Consider the following 15,201-nt stretch of genomic DNA (forward strand, 5'->3'; position numbering starts at 1 on the left):
GGCTTCTTTCTAAGGATGAAAATTATTATTCACACACTCCACACCACCATGCAGATCAGGACACTGACTATGTCTGACGGCTCAGCAGTTCTATCCTGGCACCCCCTCTGAGGCAGCTGTCGCCCAGATCTTGTGTGTTGCTGTGTTATTCCTTCTCACTGCATTCCCCAAATGGACCCACCACAACCTGTTGATCCTTTCTGTTGCTGATGGACATGTAGGCTGTCTCCACTCTGGCCATTTGTATTTCTCCTGGAAACTGCTTATACCCGTTACCTTCTTCTATGGAAATAGACGGCTGGGACAGAAACCATGGCCACAGCAGCCAGCGTGTCTTTGCCAGTGGGGTCCCACACTATGAAATCTCAGCTGTGGCCTCGGTAGGTGTGTCCTTGGCGGGTGCATCCACACACTTTCTCTCGGAACTTTCTGGACCCTCATGCATATGCTACAGCTTTCCAAACCGCTTGGCTGTGCGGAGTTACACACCCACCTGCAGCAGGTGATCTCCAGCTGCTCTGCATTCCACCAACACTACGTGACAAGTCTCAAGTTCAGCCGCCTGGGGGCTCGGGCGCCCCATTCCTGGGAGAAATGATGATGTGTGCACTCTGGGCCATTGCATGGTGTCTGTTCAAGTCCTTTGCTCGTTTTTTAAAAAACTGGGTTGTCAGCCTTTTCCTTCCTGACTTGTAGTTGCTCATCCATCCTGGAGTGTTGGAAATACGGCAAATATCTTCTGAAGAGGACTCTCCCAGGGAACATTCACTACAACTGTAACGACCACAGAGACATACAGCTCCTGTTCACTGTTTAGCCCAGGACTGCGCTGACGGGTGCACCCATGACCCGAGATGCTGGCTGCGTCCTGTGGGGTTTCCTGTATACGGAAGTTTTAAAAGTCTAAAGCCTGGGGGTTCAGGAGGTTGCGTGTGTGTCCTCGGGGAGGAACTCTCCTGACAGCCAGGCCTCTGGAGCTTCCTCTGCACGCGAGCTTGGCGTGCACCAGCTGTGCGGCCCAGGCCAGGTGACACGGCCTCTGAAGTCTGGTCTCCTCATCAGCAAAGCCAGTGCCCCATGCCACGCACCTCCCAGGATTAGCCCCAGGCTGGGACGCTGGAGGCCCCACAGGGAGCGAGCCTGCGACTGCGATCCACAGGCAGAGCCACAGAGGCAGGGCGCGCCCTGGGGCCCAAGCTCCAGGACTGCAGGCCCAGGGCCAGATCCTGACTTGCCCACCCGCCGGCTCTGTGACCTTCAGCACGCGACTAACCTCTCTGTGCCCATTTCCTCGAGGAAAATGCCGGGAAATAGCAGCTCCTGCCCCTGTAAAGCCCTCAGAGCAGAGTGAACCGCGCTCTCTGCAAGCGCTGGCTGCTGGCGTCCGCAGTAAGCTAAATCGCGAGGCATGTGAACGAACGAGGAAGCCCAACGACCATCCCACAGGCCGCGGCCAGAGGTAGACTCCGGAATACAAATGGCCAAACAAGCAGGTCCACCTGCGTTCCTAACCAAAAGCTCGCTAACTAAAGATCGGGCGCAAGCACCTGCGCATGGCACTGCAGGTCTGGGAGCGGCCGCCTGCTAGCGCCGGGAGCCGCTTTCCACGGCTGCCTCCGCACCGCGCGCGGCTCGCGCTCGTTGCGGGGCAGAAGCGTGAGCAGCCACCAGGCTGTCTGGCCTGGGGGCGGGGCTGCGAGGCAGCGTCGTCGCGCGGGGCGCGGCCCTGACGCAGCGTGACGCAGCGTGACGCACCGGCGCCGCGGCGGGTACAGGCTCGGGCGGGCTGGCGGGACGGCGCCCCCCGCGGCCGGGCCTGGCCGGGCTGCGCTAGGCTGGGCTCCGGCAGGGTCGCAGAGGCGGAGGTCGCAGGGGCGGGGGTCGCAGGGGCGGGGGTGGCAGGGGAGCGGGTGGCAGCCCCGCGGGTCACAGCGCCGCCGCCCATGCTGCTACCCCTAGCCTGCCTGCACGGCCGCGTCGCTCAGTGCCTGACCTCCTTGCTTTTGCTTGCAGAGCCGCTCCCGAGGCCCCGGCGCGGCGCGAGGGCGCGGGGCGCGGCGTCCACAGGCGCCGAGGCTGCCCCCGCCGTCCCGCCCGCGAAGATGGCGGCGGAACTCTACGCTCCCGCCAGCGCCGCGGCCGCGGACCTAGCCAACAGCAACGCCGGCGCCGCCGTGGTCAGGAAGGCCGGGCCGCGTAGCCCGCCCAGCGCCCCCGCGCCCGCGCCGCCGCCGCCCGCGCCCGCGCCGCCCACACTCGGCAACCACCACCAGGAGAGCCCCGGCTGGCGGTGCTGCCGCCCCACGCTGCGCGAGAGGTGAGCCCGTGCCCCGCGGCCCCCGCGCCCGCGCGCGCCCACGCCCCCAGCCCGTGCCTCTGCCTTTGCAGGAACGCGCTCATGTTCAACAACGAGCTCATGGCCGACGTACACTTCGTCGTGGGGCCCCCGGGGGCGACCAGGACGGTGCCTGCCCACAAGGTGGGTAGCGGCGGCCCCTCTCGGAACGCGTGCCCCGCCCGCCGTGTGGCTGACCCGCAGCCTGCGGGAGAGCCAGGCTCATGGCGGCGCTTTCTCCTCCCAGTACGTCCTGGCTGTCGGCAGCTCGGTCTTCTATGCCATGTTCTACGGAGACCTGGCGGAAGTCAAATCTGAAATTCACATTCCAGACGTGGAGCCCGCAGCCTTTCTGATCCTGTTAAAGTAAGTCCACTCTACTGGGGAAGGACGGGTGGGTCCGTTTTAGGCGGCCTCCCGAGGCTTCTGAGGGGAAGCACACAAGAGCTGATGGACTTCTCTCCCTGGCCCAGCCCCGCAATGGGTGCTTGGGAGCCAGCCCCTGACGCGGGCCCTGCCTCGCCTAGGTACATGTACAGTGATGAGATCGATCTGGAAGCTGACACGGTGCTGGCCACTCTGTACGCTGCTAAGAAGTACATTGTCCCAGCATTGGCAAAAGCCTGTGTCAACTTTCTGGAGACAAGTTTGGAAGCCAAGAACGCCTGCGTCCTGCTGTCCCAGAGCCGGCTGTTTGAGGAGCCCGAGCTGACGCAGCGCTGCTGGGAGGTCATTGATGCACAGGCCGAGATGGCCCTACGGTCCGAAGGCTTCTGTGAGATAGACCGGCAGACGCTGGAGATCATTGTCACTAGGGAGGCCCTCAACACCAAGGAGGCGGTGGTCTTCGAGGCTGTCCTGAACTGGGCCGAGGCGGAGTGCAAGAGGCAGGGCCTGCCAGTCACCCCACGAAACAAGAGGCATGTTTTGGGGCGAGCCCTTTATCTGGTCCGAATTCCAACCATGACCCTGGAGGAGTTTGCCAACGGCGCTGCCCAGTCAGACATCCTGACTCTGGAGGAGACCCACAGCATCTTCCTGTGGTACACGGCCACCAACAAGCCCCGTCTGGACTTCCCCCTGACCAAGAGGAAGGGCCTCGCCCCGCAGAGGTGCCACCGATTCCAGTCTTCTGCCTACCGCAGCAACCAGTGGCGGTACCGCGGGCGCTGCGACAGCATCCAGTTTGCAGTGGACAGAAGGGTATTTATTGCAGGGCTGGGCCTGTATGGATCCAGCTCTGGGAAGGCTGAGTACAGCGTGAAGATTGAGCTCAAGCGGCTTGGGGTGGTTCTGGCTCAGAACCTGACCAAGTTCATGTCAGACGGATCCAGTAACACCTTCCCGGTCTGGTTTGAACACCCGGTCCAGGTTGAACAAGATACCTTCTACACGGCCAGTGCTGTCCTGGACGGCAGCGAACTCAGCTACTTTGGGCAGGAGGGGATGACGGAAGTGCAGTGTGGAAAGGTGGCCTTCCAGTTCCAGTGCTCCTCGGACAGCACCAATGGGACTGGGGTCCAGGGTGGACAGATCCCTGAGCTCATTTTCTATGCCTGAGGTGCCCGGGGAGGCTGCAGCAGGTCGGCGAGTGAGTGGAGGGGAAGTCAAGATGCTAACTGCTTCTTGACACTGTGAAAGGCTGCTCTTAACCTTGTCTCTCTTTGACACGTAGTCAGCTGAAGCTTGATTGTGTAAAGTAGAGACCTTTTCCACATAGCCAGAGCCCAGGGATTGGAGTCTTAGGCATCTCTGGTACACTGAGGTGCACATCTCAGGTGGAGGAAGATTTAGGGCTCAAGACAGGCCCCAGATCCCCTCCCAGTGGCACCCACAGCACCTGCTTTGAGGGGTTGGATGTTCCTGCTACCCTCTTGGGTTCTAAGTGCTTCCAAGCTTGAGACCCTCCCTTCAAATCTAAAATCGGCAAAAAGTCACTTAAAATAGCGGACTTCTGTAATAAAGGTTGCCTAAAATAACACCCACGTGTCAGTAAATGACTACAGGAGTTGTACAGTGGGGTATTCTCTTTCTCATGCAACAGAACAGCTCCCTCCCATGCCGAGAAGAAAACCTGTCATGCTGAACATGCTATGTGGTTAGGAGCAAACTGCGCCCCAGTGAAGCCTATCTGTCCCCTGGGTTGCTGGCTGGCTTCTGGGCCACCCTAGGAAACACCAGGTGCCTGGTTGTCTCTATGTTCTAATGCATCACTAGCACCTCAGAGTCCCACCCTATGAACAGATTGTCGGGGGAGTATTCTGCTGGGCCCAGCATTCTGGACCCTGGGGACACAGTGTCACTAGCTGTGACACTGCTGCGGGACAGCCTGTTGCAGGAGTGGACTATAGGGTGAAGCAGGCTCTCCCACCCCTTGCCTCTGTCCTCCCACTCTGCATACCCCGTAGGCAGTTGCTTTCTGGAAAACCTGTATGACCCCTGAAAAGAGGGATGGCCCCTCTTGGCACCTGGGAGAGGGCATGGGCTGAGTGTAGAGCCCCAGCCAGTGCCCCTCTGCTGCTGCAGCCCATGCTGCTCAGTCCTGTTGGTGACCCAGCCCCACCTGGTGCTTCTCCGCCCCAAGGACATACGCTCCTAGATGCAGACAGGCAAAGTAAGCAAGGGGCCTCTAAGTGGGCTGTGGAAACCAGTCATCTGCTTGGTAAAGAAAGGGTAGTTCAGAACCATCGGGCAGTGAGTGCTGTTCTGATCCTTTCCTTCTAGACTTTTCCACTAGGTTAGATTCTGCATGCATGAACACTGCTGCTGCCTCGGGGAGACGGGACTTACCCTACACCTAACACGTCAAGAAAGGCATACAGGAGTTCCACAAACTCGCATACACTGGGCACTCAACACAGAAAAGTGGCAGAAAAACCACAAAAGAGGGCTGTGGCTGGAAAGCACAACCAGGAGCTGCCCCACTGTCCCCATCTGTCCAGAGGCACCTGGTGCCAGATGTGTTCCTTAAACCTTGTCCACACAAGATGCTTCCAGCACGCAGCACTTGTTTCCCCGTCTACACCTTCCTGCACACCTGACAGGCACGGACAACAGGCCTTCTAGTTTTGCAGCAGAAAGCAAGCCCCAGGCCAGGTGCAGTCTCATGCCTGTAATCCCAGTGCTTTGGGCGGCCAAGGCAGGAGGATCGCTTGAGGCCAGGAGTTTGAGGCTGCAGTGAGCTATGACTGTGCCACTGCACTCCAGCCTTGACAACAGTAAGACTCTGTCTTAGAAAATAAGGCCCCACATTGCTGAGCTCCTAGCAGCTTTAAGAAACTTACCTTGAGGGGGTCCCGTACTTGGACAGGATTTCCCTCCACTGTTCAAAGGACATTTGGCACGCTAGTCCCTACAGCAGCCTGCTGGACACCCCAGCATCTCACCCAGATGCCTACCTATGGCCGGCGCATTGATGCAGAGCTCTCTTGCCAAGAGGAGAAACGTCTTTCCCAGCACGTACACATTCACCTGAGATGGAGAGATCACAACCAGAAACAGCATTGGTATTTAAGGAAATGTTTGCTTTTTTTCTCTTAAAATGCATCTCTTGTTCAGTCTTTAAAGACTCCGATGGCCTGTGGAGCAGCCACCCCACACCCACAAGCCTGGCTGTCCTCCCTTGGCTGCTGGGGCTCCCAGGGCCCTGCCTTCTTCCTCTAAGTCACTGTTTTAGGCCGTGCTGCCGTCTCGCCAATGATGGCATCTGCTTAGAAGAAAACCTGACTGCAAGGTCCCTCCCAGGGCATCATCCCACAGTGCACGCTGCATTTCATTCACAATTGCGCACCCATGAACACAAAACCTGTTCTGCCCACGTGCTCCCACCAGCCACACCTCCAGCCCAGATTCCGATGGGCCCAGGGGTCTTGGCCTCAGCCCCCTTGCTGGGATTGAGATCTGTGTTCCTCAGTGACTCCCCTGCCTCCCGCACTGTTCCTACCTTAGGTCCAAATCCATGCAGATCCTGTCACCCCTGCCTCAGCTACCTGCCATAGGGCAGTAGAGGTGAGGCCCAGACCGAGAGGGGCAACCCCGAGGGCTGGCAGTGATGGGAGCAGCGCTGCTTGCCCTCAGCAAAACAAGGACTCTAGCCTGCGTGCAGACCCTGTGCACAGCCCTGCCGTGGGCCGAGTACCCCTAAGGAGCCCTGCTGGCTGGGGGAGGACACTTCAGAGCAATGTCTGCTGGCAGGTGTGGATGAGGTGCAGAGCAGGAATAGCCTGGTCCCTGCTGGAGCCTGCAAGAGCCCTGCCCACCCTTGGCTGTCTTCATCCCAGGCTTGCCCCTGGGGCCCTCAGGCCTCACAGGCTTGGCCAGTCTGGCCCTCTGCCACTAGCCTCCCCCAAAGAATTCCCTCGCCTGACCAAGCCTGGCTTGTGGGCCCCTAGACAAGTCCCCTTGTCCTGGCACGCCAGTAGCACTTCCAGGTGCTTGCTGACTCCGGGGTACTGGGAGACCTAAGGGACCGCACACAAAGGGGCCTGTCTGCGCTAGAGGCAGGAGACAGAGGCAGCGCTTGTGGGGGATACCTCTGATCAGGGACCCTGCCCACTGGGAGGGCTGGGCCCCCACAGCAGCTCCTCCTGGTCACCTTCCACCCCAGTGGGGCGCAGCTTCCATCTTCTCCATTATATCCGAGGGCTCCATCACAAGGCCTAGTGGCTCACAGAGTGTGCCTTCTTAAGGAATTTCTCCTCCTCACAGTTTCTGGGGGTTCCAGGGATCCCTGGGGTCTGCTTACCAAACTGCGGGGCGTGTCAGCACATGTAGTCTGTGTGTGCATCCGCATGCAGTGTGTCTAGGTGTGACTCACACACGTCACGTGTGAGTGCCCCAGCCCCTGTGCTGGGTTCCTGCCAGGCCCCTGCATCTTGATCGCCCTGATCCCACATCTCTCTTTAAGCCACAGCAGAACCATGAGCTGCTGCTGGCCTCTGCCTGCCCATCTCAAACTCCACACCCCCCAACCTTGTGTCCCAGAGACACAGGGACGCTGCAAGTGAGCAATCTCCAAAGGGCCTTTACATGGAAACTCACGTTTAAAAAGCCATGTGTGCAAAACGCATGCAGTTTTTTTGTTTTAGTTTGTTTGTTTTTGAGACGGAGTCTCACTCTATCGCCCAGGCTGGAGTGCAGTGGTGTGATCTCTGCTCACTGCAAGCTCCGCCTCCCGGGTTCAGGTCATTCTCCTGCCTCAGCCTCCTGAGTAGTTAGGACTACAGGTGCCCGCCACCACGCCCGGCTAATTTTTTTGTATTTTTAGTAGAGATGGAGTTTCACCATGTTAGCCAGGATGGTCTCGATCTGACCTCGTGATCTGCCCGCCTCAGCCTCCCAAAGTGCTGGGATTACAGGAGTGAGCCACCGCACCTGGCTGCAATTTTTTGTTTGTTTGTTTTCTTGAGACGGAGTTTCACTCTTGTTGCCCAGGCTGGAGTGCAATGGCGCAATCGCGACTCACTGCAAACTCCACCTCCGGGGTTCAAGCGATTCTCCTGTCGCAGCCTCCTAAGTAGCTGGGATTATAGGCATCCGCCATGACGCCCAGCTAATTTTTGTATTTTTAGTAGAGACGGGGTTTCACCATGTTGGCCAAGCTGGTCTCGAACTCCTGACCTCAGCTCATCTGCCTGCCTCAGCCTCCCAAAGTGCTGGGATTACAGGTGTGAGCCACCGCACCCGGCCTAAACACATGCAGTTCTTTACAGAGTTGCTAACATGTATGAGGACCATTTATTGGAAATTCTCTTGCTAACAGTCTAACAGTGGCTGCTCCTTGAGGGCAGAGGTCAGGGTGGGGCATGGCCAGCTGCCCCCCCATCTCTCTTCCTGGGCAGCAGGTGGGTTCTGCCTGCAGACTGCCCTTGTGGGTGTCTGATGAGCTGTGTGCCCAGGCCAGTGAGCAACCTGGGTCTGCCCTAAGGCAGGGATCAAGAGGGAGACTCCATGAGCTCGCCATGGGACCATCTGAGTCCCCAGGAGCCTGACCATTTCCGGAGCAGCTGCCCTGGCCCTGGCCCTCACACTCATCTTCCCTGGGAAGTCATGGGGTTGGAACCAGGGTCATGTGGTTTTGCCCTGCACTGAGCACAGAGCATCTGAAATGTGGACTTGCTGGATTATCACAATTCCAGCAGACTGTTTTTAGCTTGACCACAAAATATTTCAGCAGTAGCTTCTGAGTTGCCATTTATAAAGACAGCTGGGAGGACAAGGACCCCAGGTGCCACCTGACACGGGCAGAAGCCTAACTGTGGGCTGTTGCCAAAGGCGGAAAGCCCTCGAGGACCAAAGGTGGCAGCACAGCCTGTGGGTGCCCACAACCTCTGTGGGCACCTGGATCTGGACAGAGCTCCCTTCGAGGAGTGAAATCTACATGAATTCTGCACTGTGGTCACAACTGTTTTCAATATTTCTCTTTTTGAGTCCTCAGCAGCATGGTCACCAAGGACCTGTGGTGCAGCCCCCAGCACCATCCCTGCAGAGCCTCGGTGCCCCCACCCTGTGTCCTGTCTGCACAGGGGTCCCTGGGGTTGGTCTTTCCACTCTGTCACTTTGTTCAGTCATATGGAAAGAGAGATATAACTGAAAATGCTTTCTGTGGTACCCAGAAAGTGAGTGTCTCCAAACAGACTGTAATATAAGATTTTTCTACAATTTAAAATGCATGCAAGAGGCCAGGTATGGTTGTTCATGCCTGTGATCCCAGTACTTAGGGAGGCCTTGGTGGGAGGATTGCTTGAGCTCAGGAGTTCAAGAGCAGCCTGGGCAACATGGCAAGACTCCGTCTCTACTAAAAATACAAAACAGCCGAGCATGGTGGTGGGCACCTGTGGTCCCAGCTACTTGAGAGGATCGCTTGAGCCCGGGAGTCAGAGGTTGCAGTAAGCGGAGATCACGCCACTGCACTCCAGCCTGGGTGACAGAGCGAGACTCCATCTCATAAATAAACAAATAAATAAAATGCAAGGTCAAAAGAAATAATCTCCTATACCAAACTAGGTACTCACAAAAAAATTTTTAATTAAAAATAAATAATCTCCTTTGTGTAGGGCAAAAGTTCACTGTTCACCCAGGCCTAGTTAACACCCAACTGTGCCCAGCATTGGCAGCTGCCCTCCTACCATGGAGACCCACACTCCCACAAGTCTCGGATTGTGACCCCCATGTCATGAAGGCCCCTTATCCTACAGACCAAAACTTCCTGACCGGGCAGGTAGCACAGATCGGCCACTGAGATGCGTGGAGGCACCTGGTGTACCCCGGTCACAACCCCAGGTGGGGAAAAATGCAGGACGGAGGTTGTCTACCTGGAGCAGGTCGCTGAGGTCCAGGAGCATGTCTGCAGCAGGAGTCAAGGATCCTGTCGAGTGGCTGGCAAGCTCAGGTTACTCGCCCACCTTCAAATGGGCAGGACCGCAGGACTGCACCTCCAGGGAGCTGGAGTCACCCCTCCAAATATAAGCTCCACCTTTGATCAGGAAGGAAAGGTGGGATGGAAGCGAGGCGCGGCACGCTCAGGCCTCATTAGAACCTCCCAGCCCAGGCACAAGTGAGACTTCTGTGAACCCAGTACCAGGACAAGGGACTGCAAGGAACGTGGAGCTGGGTCGGGAGAACCAGAAATGGTGGGGGCTTCCATCTGATCCTGGAGAGAGCGTGCACCCCCACACACCTGCCTGCCCAGTCAGGTGCCCACTGTATGGTGGACCTGCTGCCCACATACAGCACAGAAGAGACAGTGGCACTCATGCTCCATCCCAAGGGCACTTGCTGAGCACCTATCAGGTGTCAGGCAGGCAGTCTTCCTGGGAGACAGAAACATAGACCTGGGGCCCCCTTGGTGAGTAGTGAGCCTGCAGGCACCACTGGGGGCTGTGCTCAAGAGACAGGTGTGGGGACCCCGCACAGGACCTGTCCTCGCTCAGATGAACAAATAGGACCAAGAATGTATCCTAAGTGATTCAAAACTCAGATGGATACATAAGTTATCAAACACAAGTCACTGGTTAACACAACCTGCCAGACAGCTGAAGTGCACATCACTCATGGGCCCACTGTAGCTTCAAGAAGTCACTAAGGACACCTCCTGGAGCTGGATCAGGAGTCCAGAGCAGGCGTCCAAAGGAAGATCCCCGGGACCAGAGCAGCAAAGCTCCACCATGCAAGAACCTCGCAAGCAGTCAGATGGTTAGGACGCCAGCCCACTCATCCACGCCCTGGGCTGGAGGCCCCTGACCTCTCTTGCAACTCCATGCAGAACAGCAAGGCCTCCCGCCCTAAGAAGGCGCCAGGGCTGGGCACAGGGGCATTCCGACACAGAGCAGAACCCCCAGGACGGCTGGGACGTGAGCGGTGAGGCCCGTGAACAAAGGTGCATCTGAAGGCAGGCAGTCCCGGAGGGCCGAGACGATGGGCAGGACCGACTGCGGCACAGCCAACAGCCTCACAAGAGGCACTATGAGAAGACTGGCGGCAGAGGTGGGGCCAGTGACATCAAAGGAAACCAAAGGAAAGCAGTAAGAACTACCTGGGGAAACGCCCGTGACAGCCAACACACACGAACGGGAAAAACAAATGAGGCCAGAAGGCTACCCGCTGTGTGACTCCAAGCATATACCTTCCGGAAAAGGCAGAACTATGGAGACAGCATTAGGTCAGTGGCCACCAAGGGCTGGGGAAAGGCAGGGTGGGTGGGCCGAGAGGAGGGTTCCAGGACACTGCAGCCGTGCACCACTCCGCACTGGTGGGTTCACATATTGCATGTTTGTGAAAACCCATACGAGGCACAGCACCAAGAGTGAACCTCAGTGTGAACTGTGGACTTTTCTTACCAAGAACTTGGCAAGACGGGCTCATCAACCCTAACAAATGGACCAGCTAACACAAGATGGCAATAACGCAGGGAAACCGGGGATTGAAGGGGTGTATGGGAACTCTGTACTTTCTACACAATTTTTCTGTAAACTAAGACTGCTCTAAGAAATGAACTCTATTGGGCCGGACGCGGTGCCTCACGCCTGTAAATCCCAGCACTTCGGGAGGCCGAGGCGGGTGGATCACGAGGTCAGGAGATCGAGACCATCCTGGCTAACATGGTGAAACCCCGTCTCTACTAAAAATACAAAACAATTAGCCGGGTGTGTTGGCGGACGCCTGTAGTCCCAGCTACTTGGGAGGCTGAGGCAGGAGAATGGTATGAACCCAGAAGGGGGAGCTTGCAGTGAGCCAAGATCACGCCACTGCACTCCAGCCTGGGCGACAGAGCGAGACTCCGTCTCAAAAAAAAAAAAAAAAAAAAGAAATGAACTCTAAGGCCAGGCACAGTGGCTCACGCCTGTAATCCCAACACTTTGGGAGGCTGAGGTGGGAGGATCACCTGAGGTCAGGAGTTTGAGACCAGCCTGGCCAACATGGTGAAACCCCGTCTCTACTAAAAATACAAAAATTACCCAGGGGTGGTGGCGGGCGCCTGTAATCCCAGCTACTTGGGAGGCTGAGGTGGGAGAATTGCTTGAACCCAGGAAGCAGAAGTTGCAGTAAGCAAATATCGCACCACTGCACTCCAGCCTGGGCAACAGAGCGAGACTCAGTCTCAAAAAAAAAGAACTCTATTTAAATAAGAAAAAGAATAAAGGCCAAAATAAAAAAAAGGCAAAACAATTCAACAGAAGCTTCATGAAAACAAAAAAAAATAGCCAACAAGCACATGAAAAAGAACTCAACCGCATTAATCATCAGAAATGCAAACAGAACTGTGACAATGCCACAAGCCCACGACGTCACTGAATGCCGGTGAGGATGTGGGGCAAGCACAGCTCACCCATGCTGCTGATGGAAGCGTGAAGTGGTACAACCACCTTGGGAAAAGGCCTGGAAGTTTCTTACAAAACTAAACACACACCTCTGACCCACGTATTCCACTCCTAGGTATTTACCCAAGAGAAATAAAAACAGATGTCAGCCAGGTGCAGTGGCTCACACCCATAATCCCAGCACTTTAGGAGGCTGAGGCCAGCAGATCACCTAAGCCCAGGAGTTCAAGACCGGCCTGGGCAACACAGTGAGACCCTGTTTCTACAAAAAAAATCCAAAAATTAGCCGGGTATGGTGACAAACACTTATTGTCCCAGCTACTCAGGAGGCTGAGGCAGGAGGATTGCTTGCACCCAAGAGGTCAAGGTTGCAGTGAGCTGTGATTGCACCACTGCACTCAGCTGGGGCCCCAGAGTGAGACTCTGTCTCTAAAAAGAAATATGTCCACAAAAAAACTTGTAGAAGAATGTTCATAGCAGCTTCATTCAGAACAGCCAAAAATGGGGAGCAGTCCAGGTGTCCATTAATACAAGAATACTCTGGCTTGTATTCACACAGCAATACCACTCACCATACAAAACACCATGGGCGCCTCTCAAAACCATGTCCACTGGACACGGGGCTCACGCCTGCAATACCAGCACCTTGGGAGGCCAAGGCAGGCAGTCGCTTGAGGCCAGGAGTTTGAGACCAGCCTGGCCTACATAGCAAAACCCTGTCTTTACTAAAAATACAAAAGATTAGCTGGACATGGTGGCGTGCCCCTGTAGTCCCAACTACTTGAGAGGCTAAGGCATGAGAATCGCTTGAACCCAGGAGACAGAGGTTGCAGTAAGCTGAGATGCAACCACTGCACTCAGCCTGGGCGACAGAGCTACATTCTGTCACCAAAAAAAAAAAAAAGCATGTGAAGTGACAGGGCACAGATCATATGATTCTACTTATAGGGCATTCTAGAACAGGCACAACTGGTCTGTAGTGGAAGGAAATGGACACAGCGGTCGCCTTTTGCGGGGCTGGGACTGCTGGAAGGGGCATGAGGCCTGTCCACAGAGCCCTGCTCTGGGCTGACGGGTGACTGTTTGTCAGAACTCTCCAGATGGAGCAATTAGGGCCTGTGCATCTCACTTTATGCCAACTTTACCTTCAGAGGAGAAAAAGATCCAGGAACGATGCTCACCCCTATTCAGCTGATGGTCTGCCTGCTGAAGGGCTGTGTGAAGTACACAGACGTCTGCAACTTGCCTTGAAATGTGCCAAAAAATAAGACGGTGAGGGCAGCATAGCTTTGGGGAGCGGACCACAAGTGTGAGCGAGGGACTCCACAACTCACTTCAACTTTGCAGGTGTTCACATTTTTTTTTTTTTTTTTTTTTTTTTTTGAGACGAAGTCTTGCCCAGTCGCCCAGGGTGGAGTGCAATGGTACAATCTTGGATCAGTACAACCTCTGCCTACCAGGTTCAAGCAATTCTCCTGCCTCAGCCTCCCAAGTAGCTGGGACTACAGGCATGCACCACCATGCCTGGTTAATTTTTTTTGTATTTTTAGTAGAGACGGGGTTTCACCATGTTGGCCGAGCTTGTCTCAAACTCCTGACCTCAGGTGATCTGCTCACCTCAGCCTCCCAAAGTGCTGGGATTACAGACATAAGCCACCAAGCTCCGCAGAAAATTTTCTTAATAAAACAATGGGATAAGTGTGTACGTTTTTAAAAGGAGCTTCGAATTAAACATTTAACGAAGTTAAAATGACTGCTTTCCTTGAAATGAAAATCACCTGGCACTTGATCCGCATTCACCTGGCTCTATCAGGCGCTTTCAGGGAAGTTTCCAGACGATGGAAGCTCAATTATGTGTTTCCCTTAGGAGGATATCACATTCCCTCTGGCCAATCCCAGGAGGGCCCATTAATGCCTTTGGGGCCCAGCCTACAGGTCCCCCAGCTAGTGAGCTCCCGGGGCTCTGGAAGCTCTGTGTCCAGCATGGCCGGTACCTGTGTCCTCCCAGCAGCCCCTCCCTTTTGCTGAGCAGCTGCTTCTGACCATCTGGGAATCAGAAAAAAGTCTGCAGAGAAGAGGCCCTGTCTGCGGCCCCCAGGGTGCGAAAGCCTGGATTCTGCCAGCTGGGGCCTCTTTTTGCCTCCCTTCTGGCCCCTGCCATGCTGTGCCGGGTGGTCTTCTGCTCGGTGCAGCTGAGTGCCAGTCAAAGGAGAGATGCGTGAGCACCATGGAGGGCGGGTGACACGATGCCCTCAAAGGGCACCAGACATTCCTGAGTGCGGCAGAGGCCCACGCGAGGCTCCCATCAGCAGATGACAAGGCCCAGAAACGGTCCAGTCATGACGGTGCAGCCCTGCACCCCACTGCTGTGCCATCAAACTGCCCCGGCTCCAGGAACCAACCAGGCTTCCCCACCACAGCTGTGGAAAACACAGCGAGGGGCCACTCCACTGTGAAGAGGATGGGGAAACTGAGGCCACCCACACCCTGGCTGGCTGCACGATGCTTGCAGGGAGAAAAACTGCAGATGGGTCCTGACTCAAACAGACACATTTTCCTTAAGTGGAAAAGTTTGCAGAGATTTAAATAAGGCAGAACTAAAACTTAAAAAAACAAGAAATTTCTCTCAACGGCCTCACATACAAATGCTCTTACTGGATACCCAAAGAGAGAAACAAGGGAAACTGTTCTTGTATATACAGCCCCATAGAAAGGGCTGTGTCCACAACAGTCAGCAGTGGAGGGGCCAGCAGGGGCCCCACCCTGAGTGGACACCAGCATTCCCGGCCCCATGGGACTGGAGAGGGGGACTGCGGTGCCCACATGGTGTGAGGACCAAGGAGCGAAACCCACACCTTCTGGAGAATGATGCCCAGCACTGCACCGGCCCATGGCTCACTGCCCCTACCCAATGCCACTCGCCTTCTGCAGGCCCCTCCTGCTCTGAGTGCTCCTCACTGGCAGCCAACACCACCTGGCACAGGAACACACGGCCCAGCCGAAGCTCCGTGTAGAGCAGCAGCGCCCAGCCCCGCCCCACCAAGGACA

At 56.0% G+C, this 15,201-nt stretch overlaps 2 protein-coding genes across 9 annotated transcripts in view; one reads left to right on the forward strand and one right to left on the reverse strand.

The window, feature by feature from the left end:
• BRF1 (BRF1 RNA polymerase III transcription initiation factor subunit) overlaps positions 1-15,201 on the reverse strand; it is a 77,597-nt gene that overhangs the window by 26,318 nt on the left and 36,078 nt on the right. For 2 of the 7 annotated variants that reach the window (XM_009249558.4, XM_002825173.5), the window contains exons 4-5: positions 9,649-9,680; positions 5,734-5,806 (exon numbers count right to left, since the gene is read on the reverse strand). The exons of 1 other annotated variant lie outside the window; for it this stretch is intronic. In XM_009249558.4, coding sequence (XP_009247833.4) covers positions 5,734-5,806; positions 9,649-9,680 — 105 coding nt within the window. 4 more of the 7 variants (XM_009249560.4, XM_009249561.4, XM_024231562.3 and 1 more) reach the window with 4 other exon arrangements.
• On the forward strand, positions 1,894-4,314 carry BTBD6 (BTB domain containing 6). 2 transcript variants are annotated; one of them, XM_024231563.3, is made up of 4 exons: positions 1,894-2,317; positions 2,389-2,479; positions 2,583-2,701; positions 2,809-4,314. In XM_024231563.3, exons 1-4 carry the CDS (start codon positions 1,944-1,946, stop codon positions 3,893-3,895), a joined length of 1,671 nt encoding a protein of 556 aa, XP_024087331.2. In that variant the 5' UTR covers positions 1,894-1,943; the 3' UTR covers positions 3,896-4,314. The 2 variants fall into 2 exon arrangements, with proteins under 2 accessions (XP_024087331.2, XP_024087332.2); XM_024231564.3 differs by having other exon boundaries at positions 1,896-2,317; positions 2,863-4,314.

This window comes from Pongo abelii, chromosome 15 (assembly GCF_028885655.2).
Source record: "Pongo abelii isolate AG06213 chromosome 15, NHGRI_mPonAbe1-v2.0_pri, whole genome shotgun sequence".
Classification (NCBI taxonomy): domain Eukaryota; kingdom Metazoa; phylum Chordata; class Mammalia; order Primates; family Hominidae; genus Pongo; species Pongo abelii.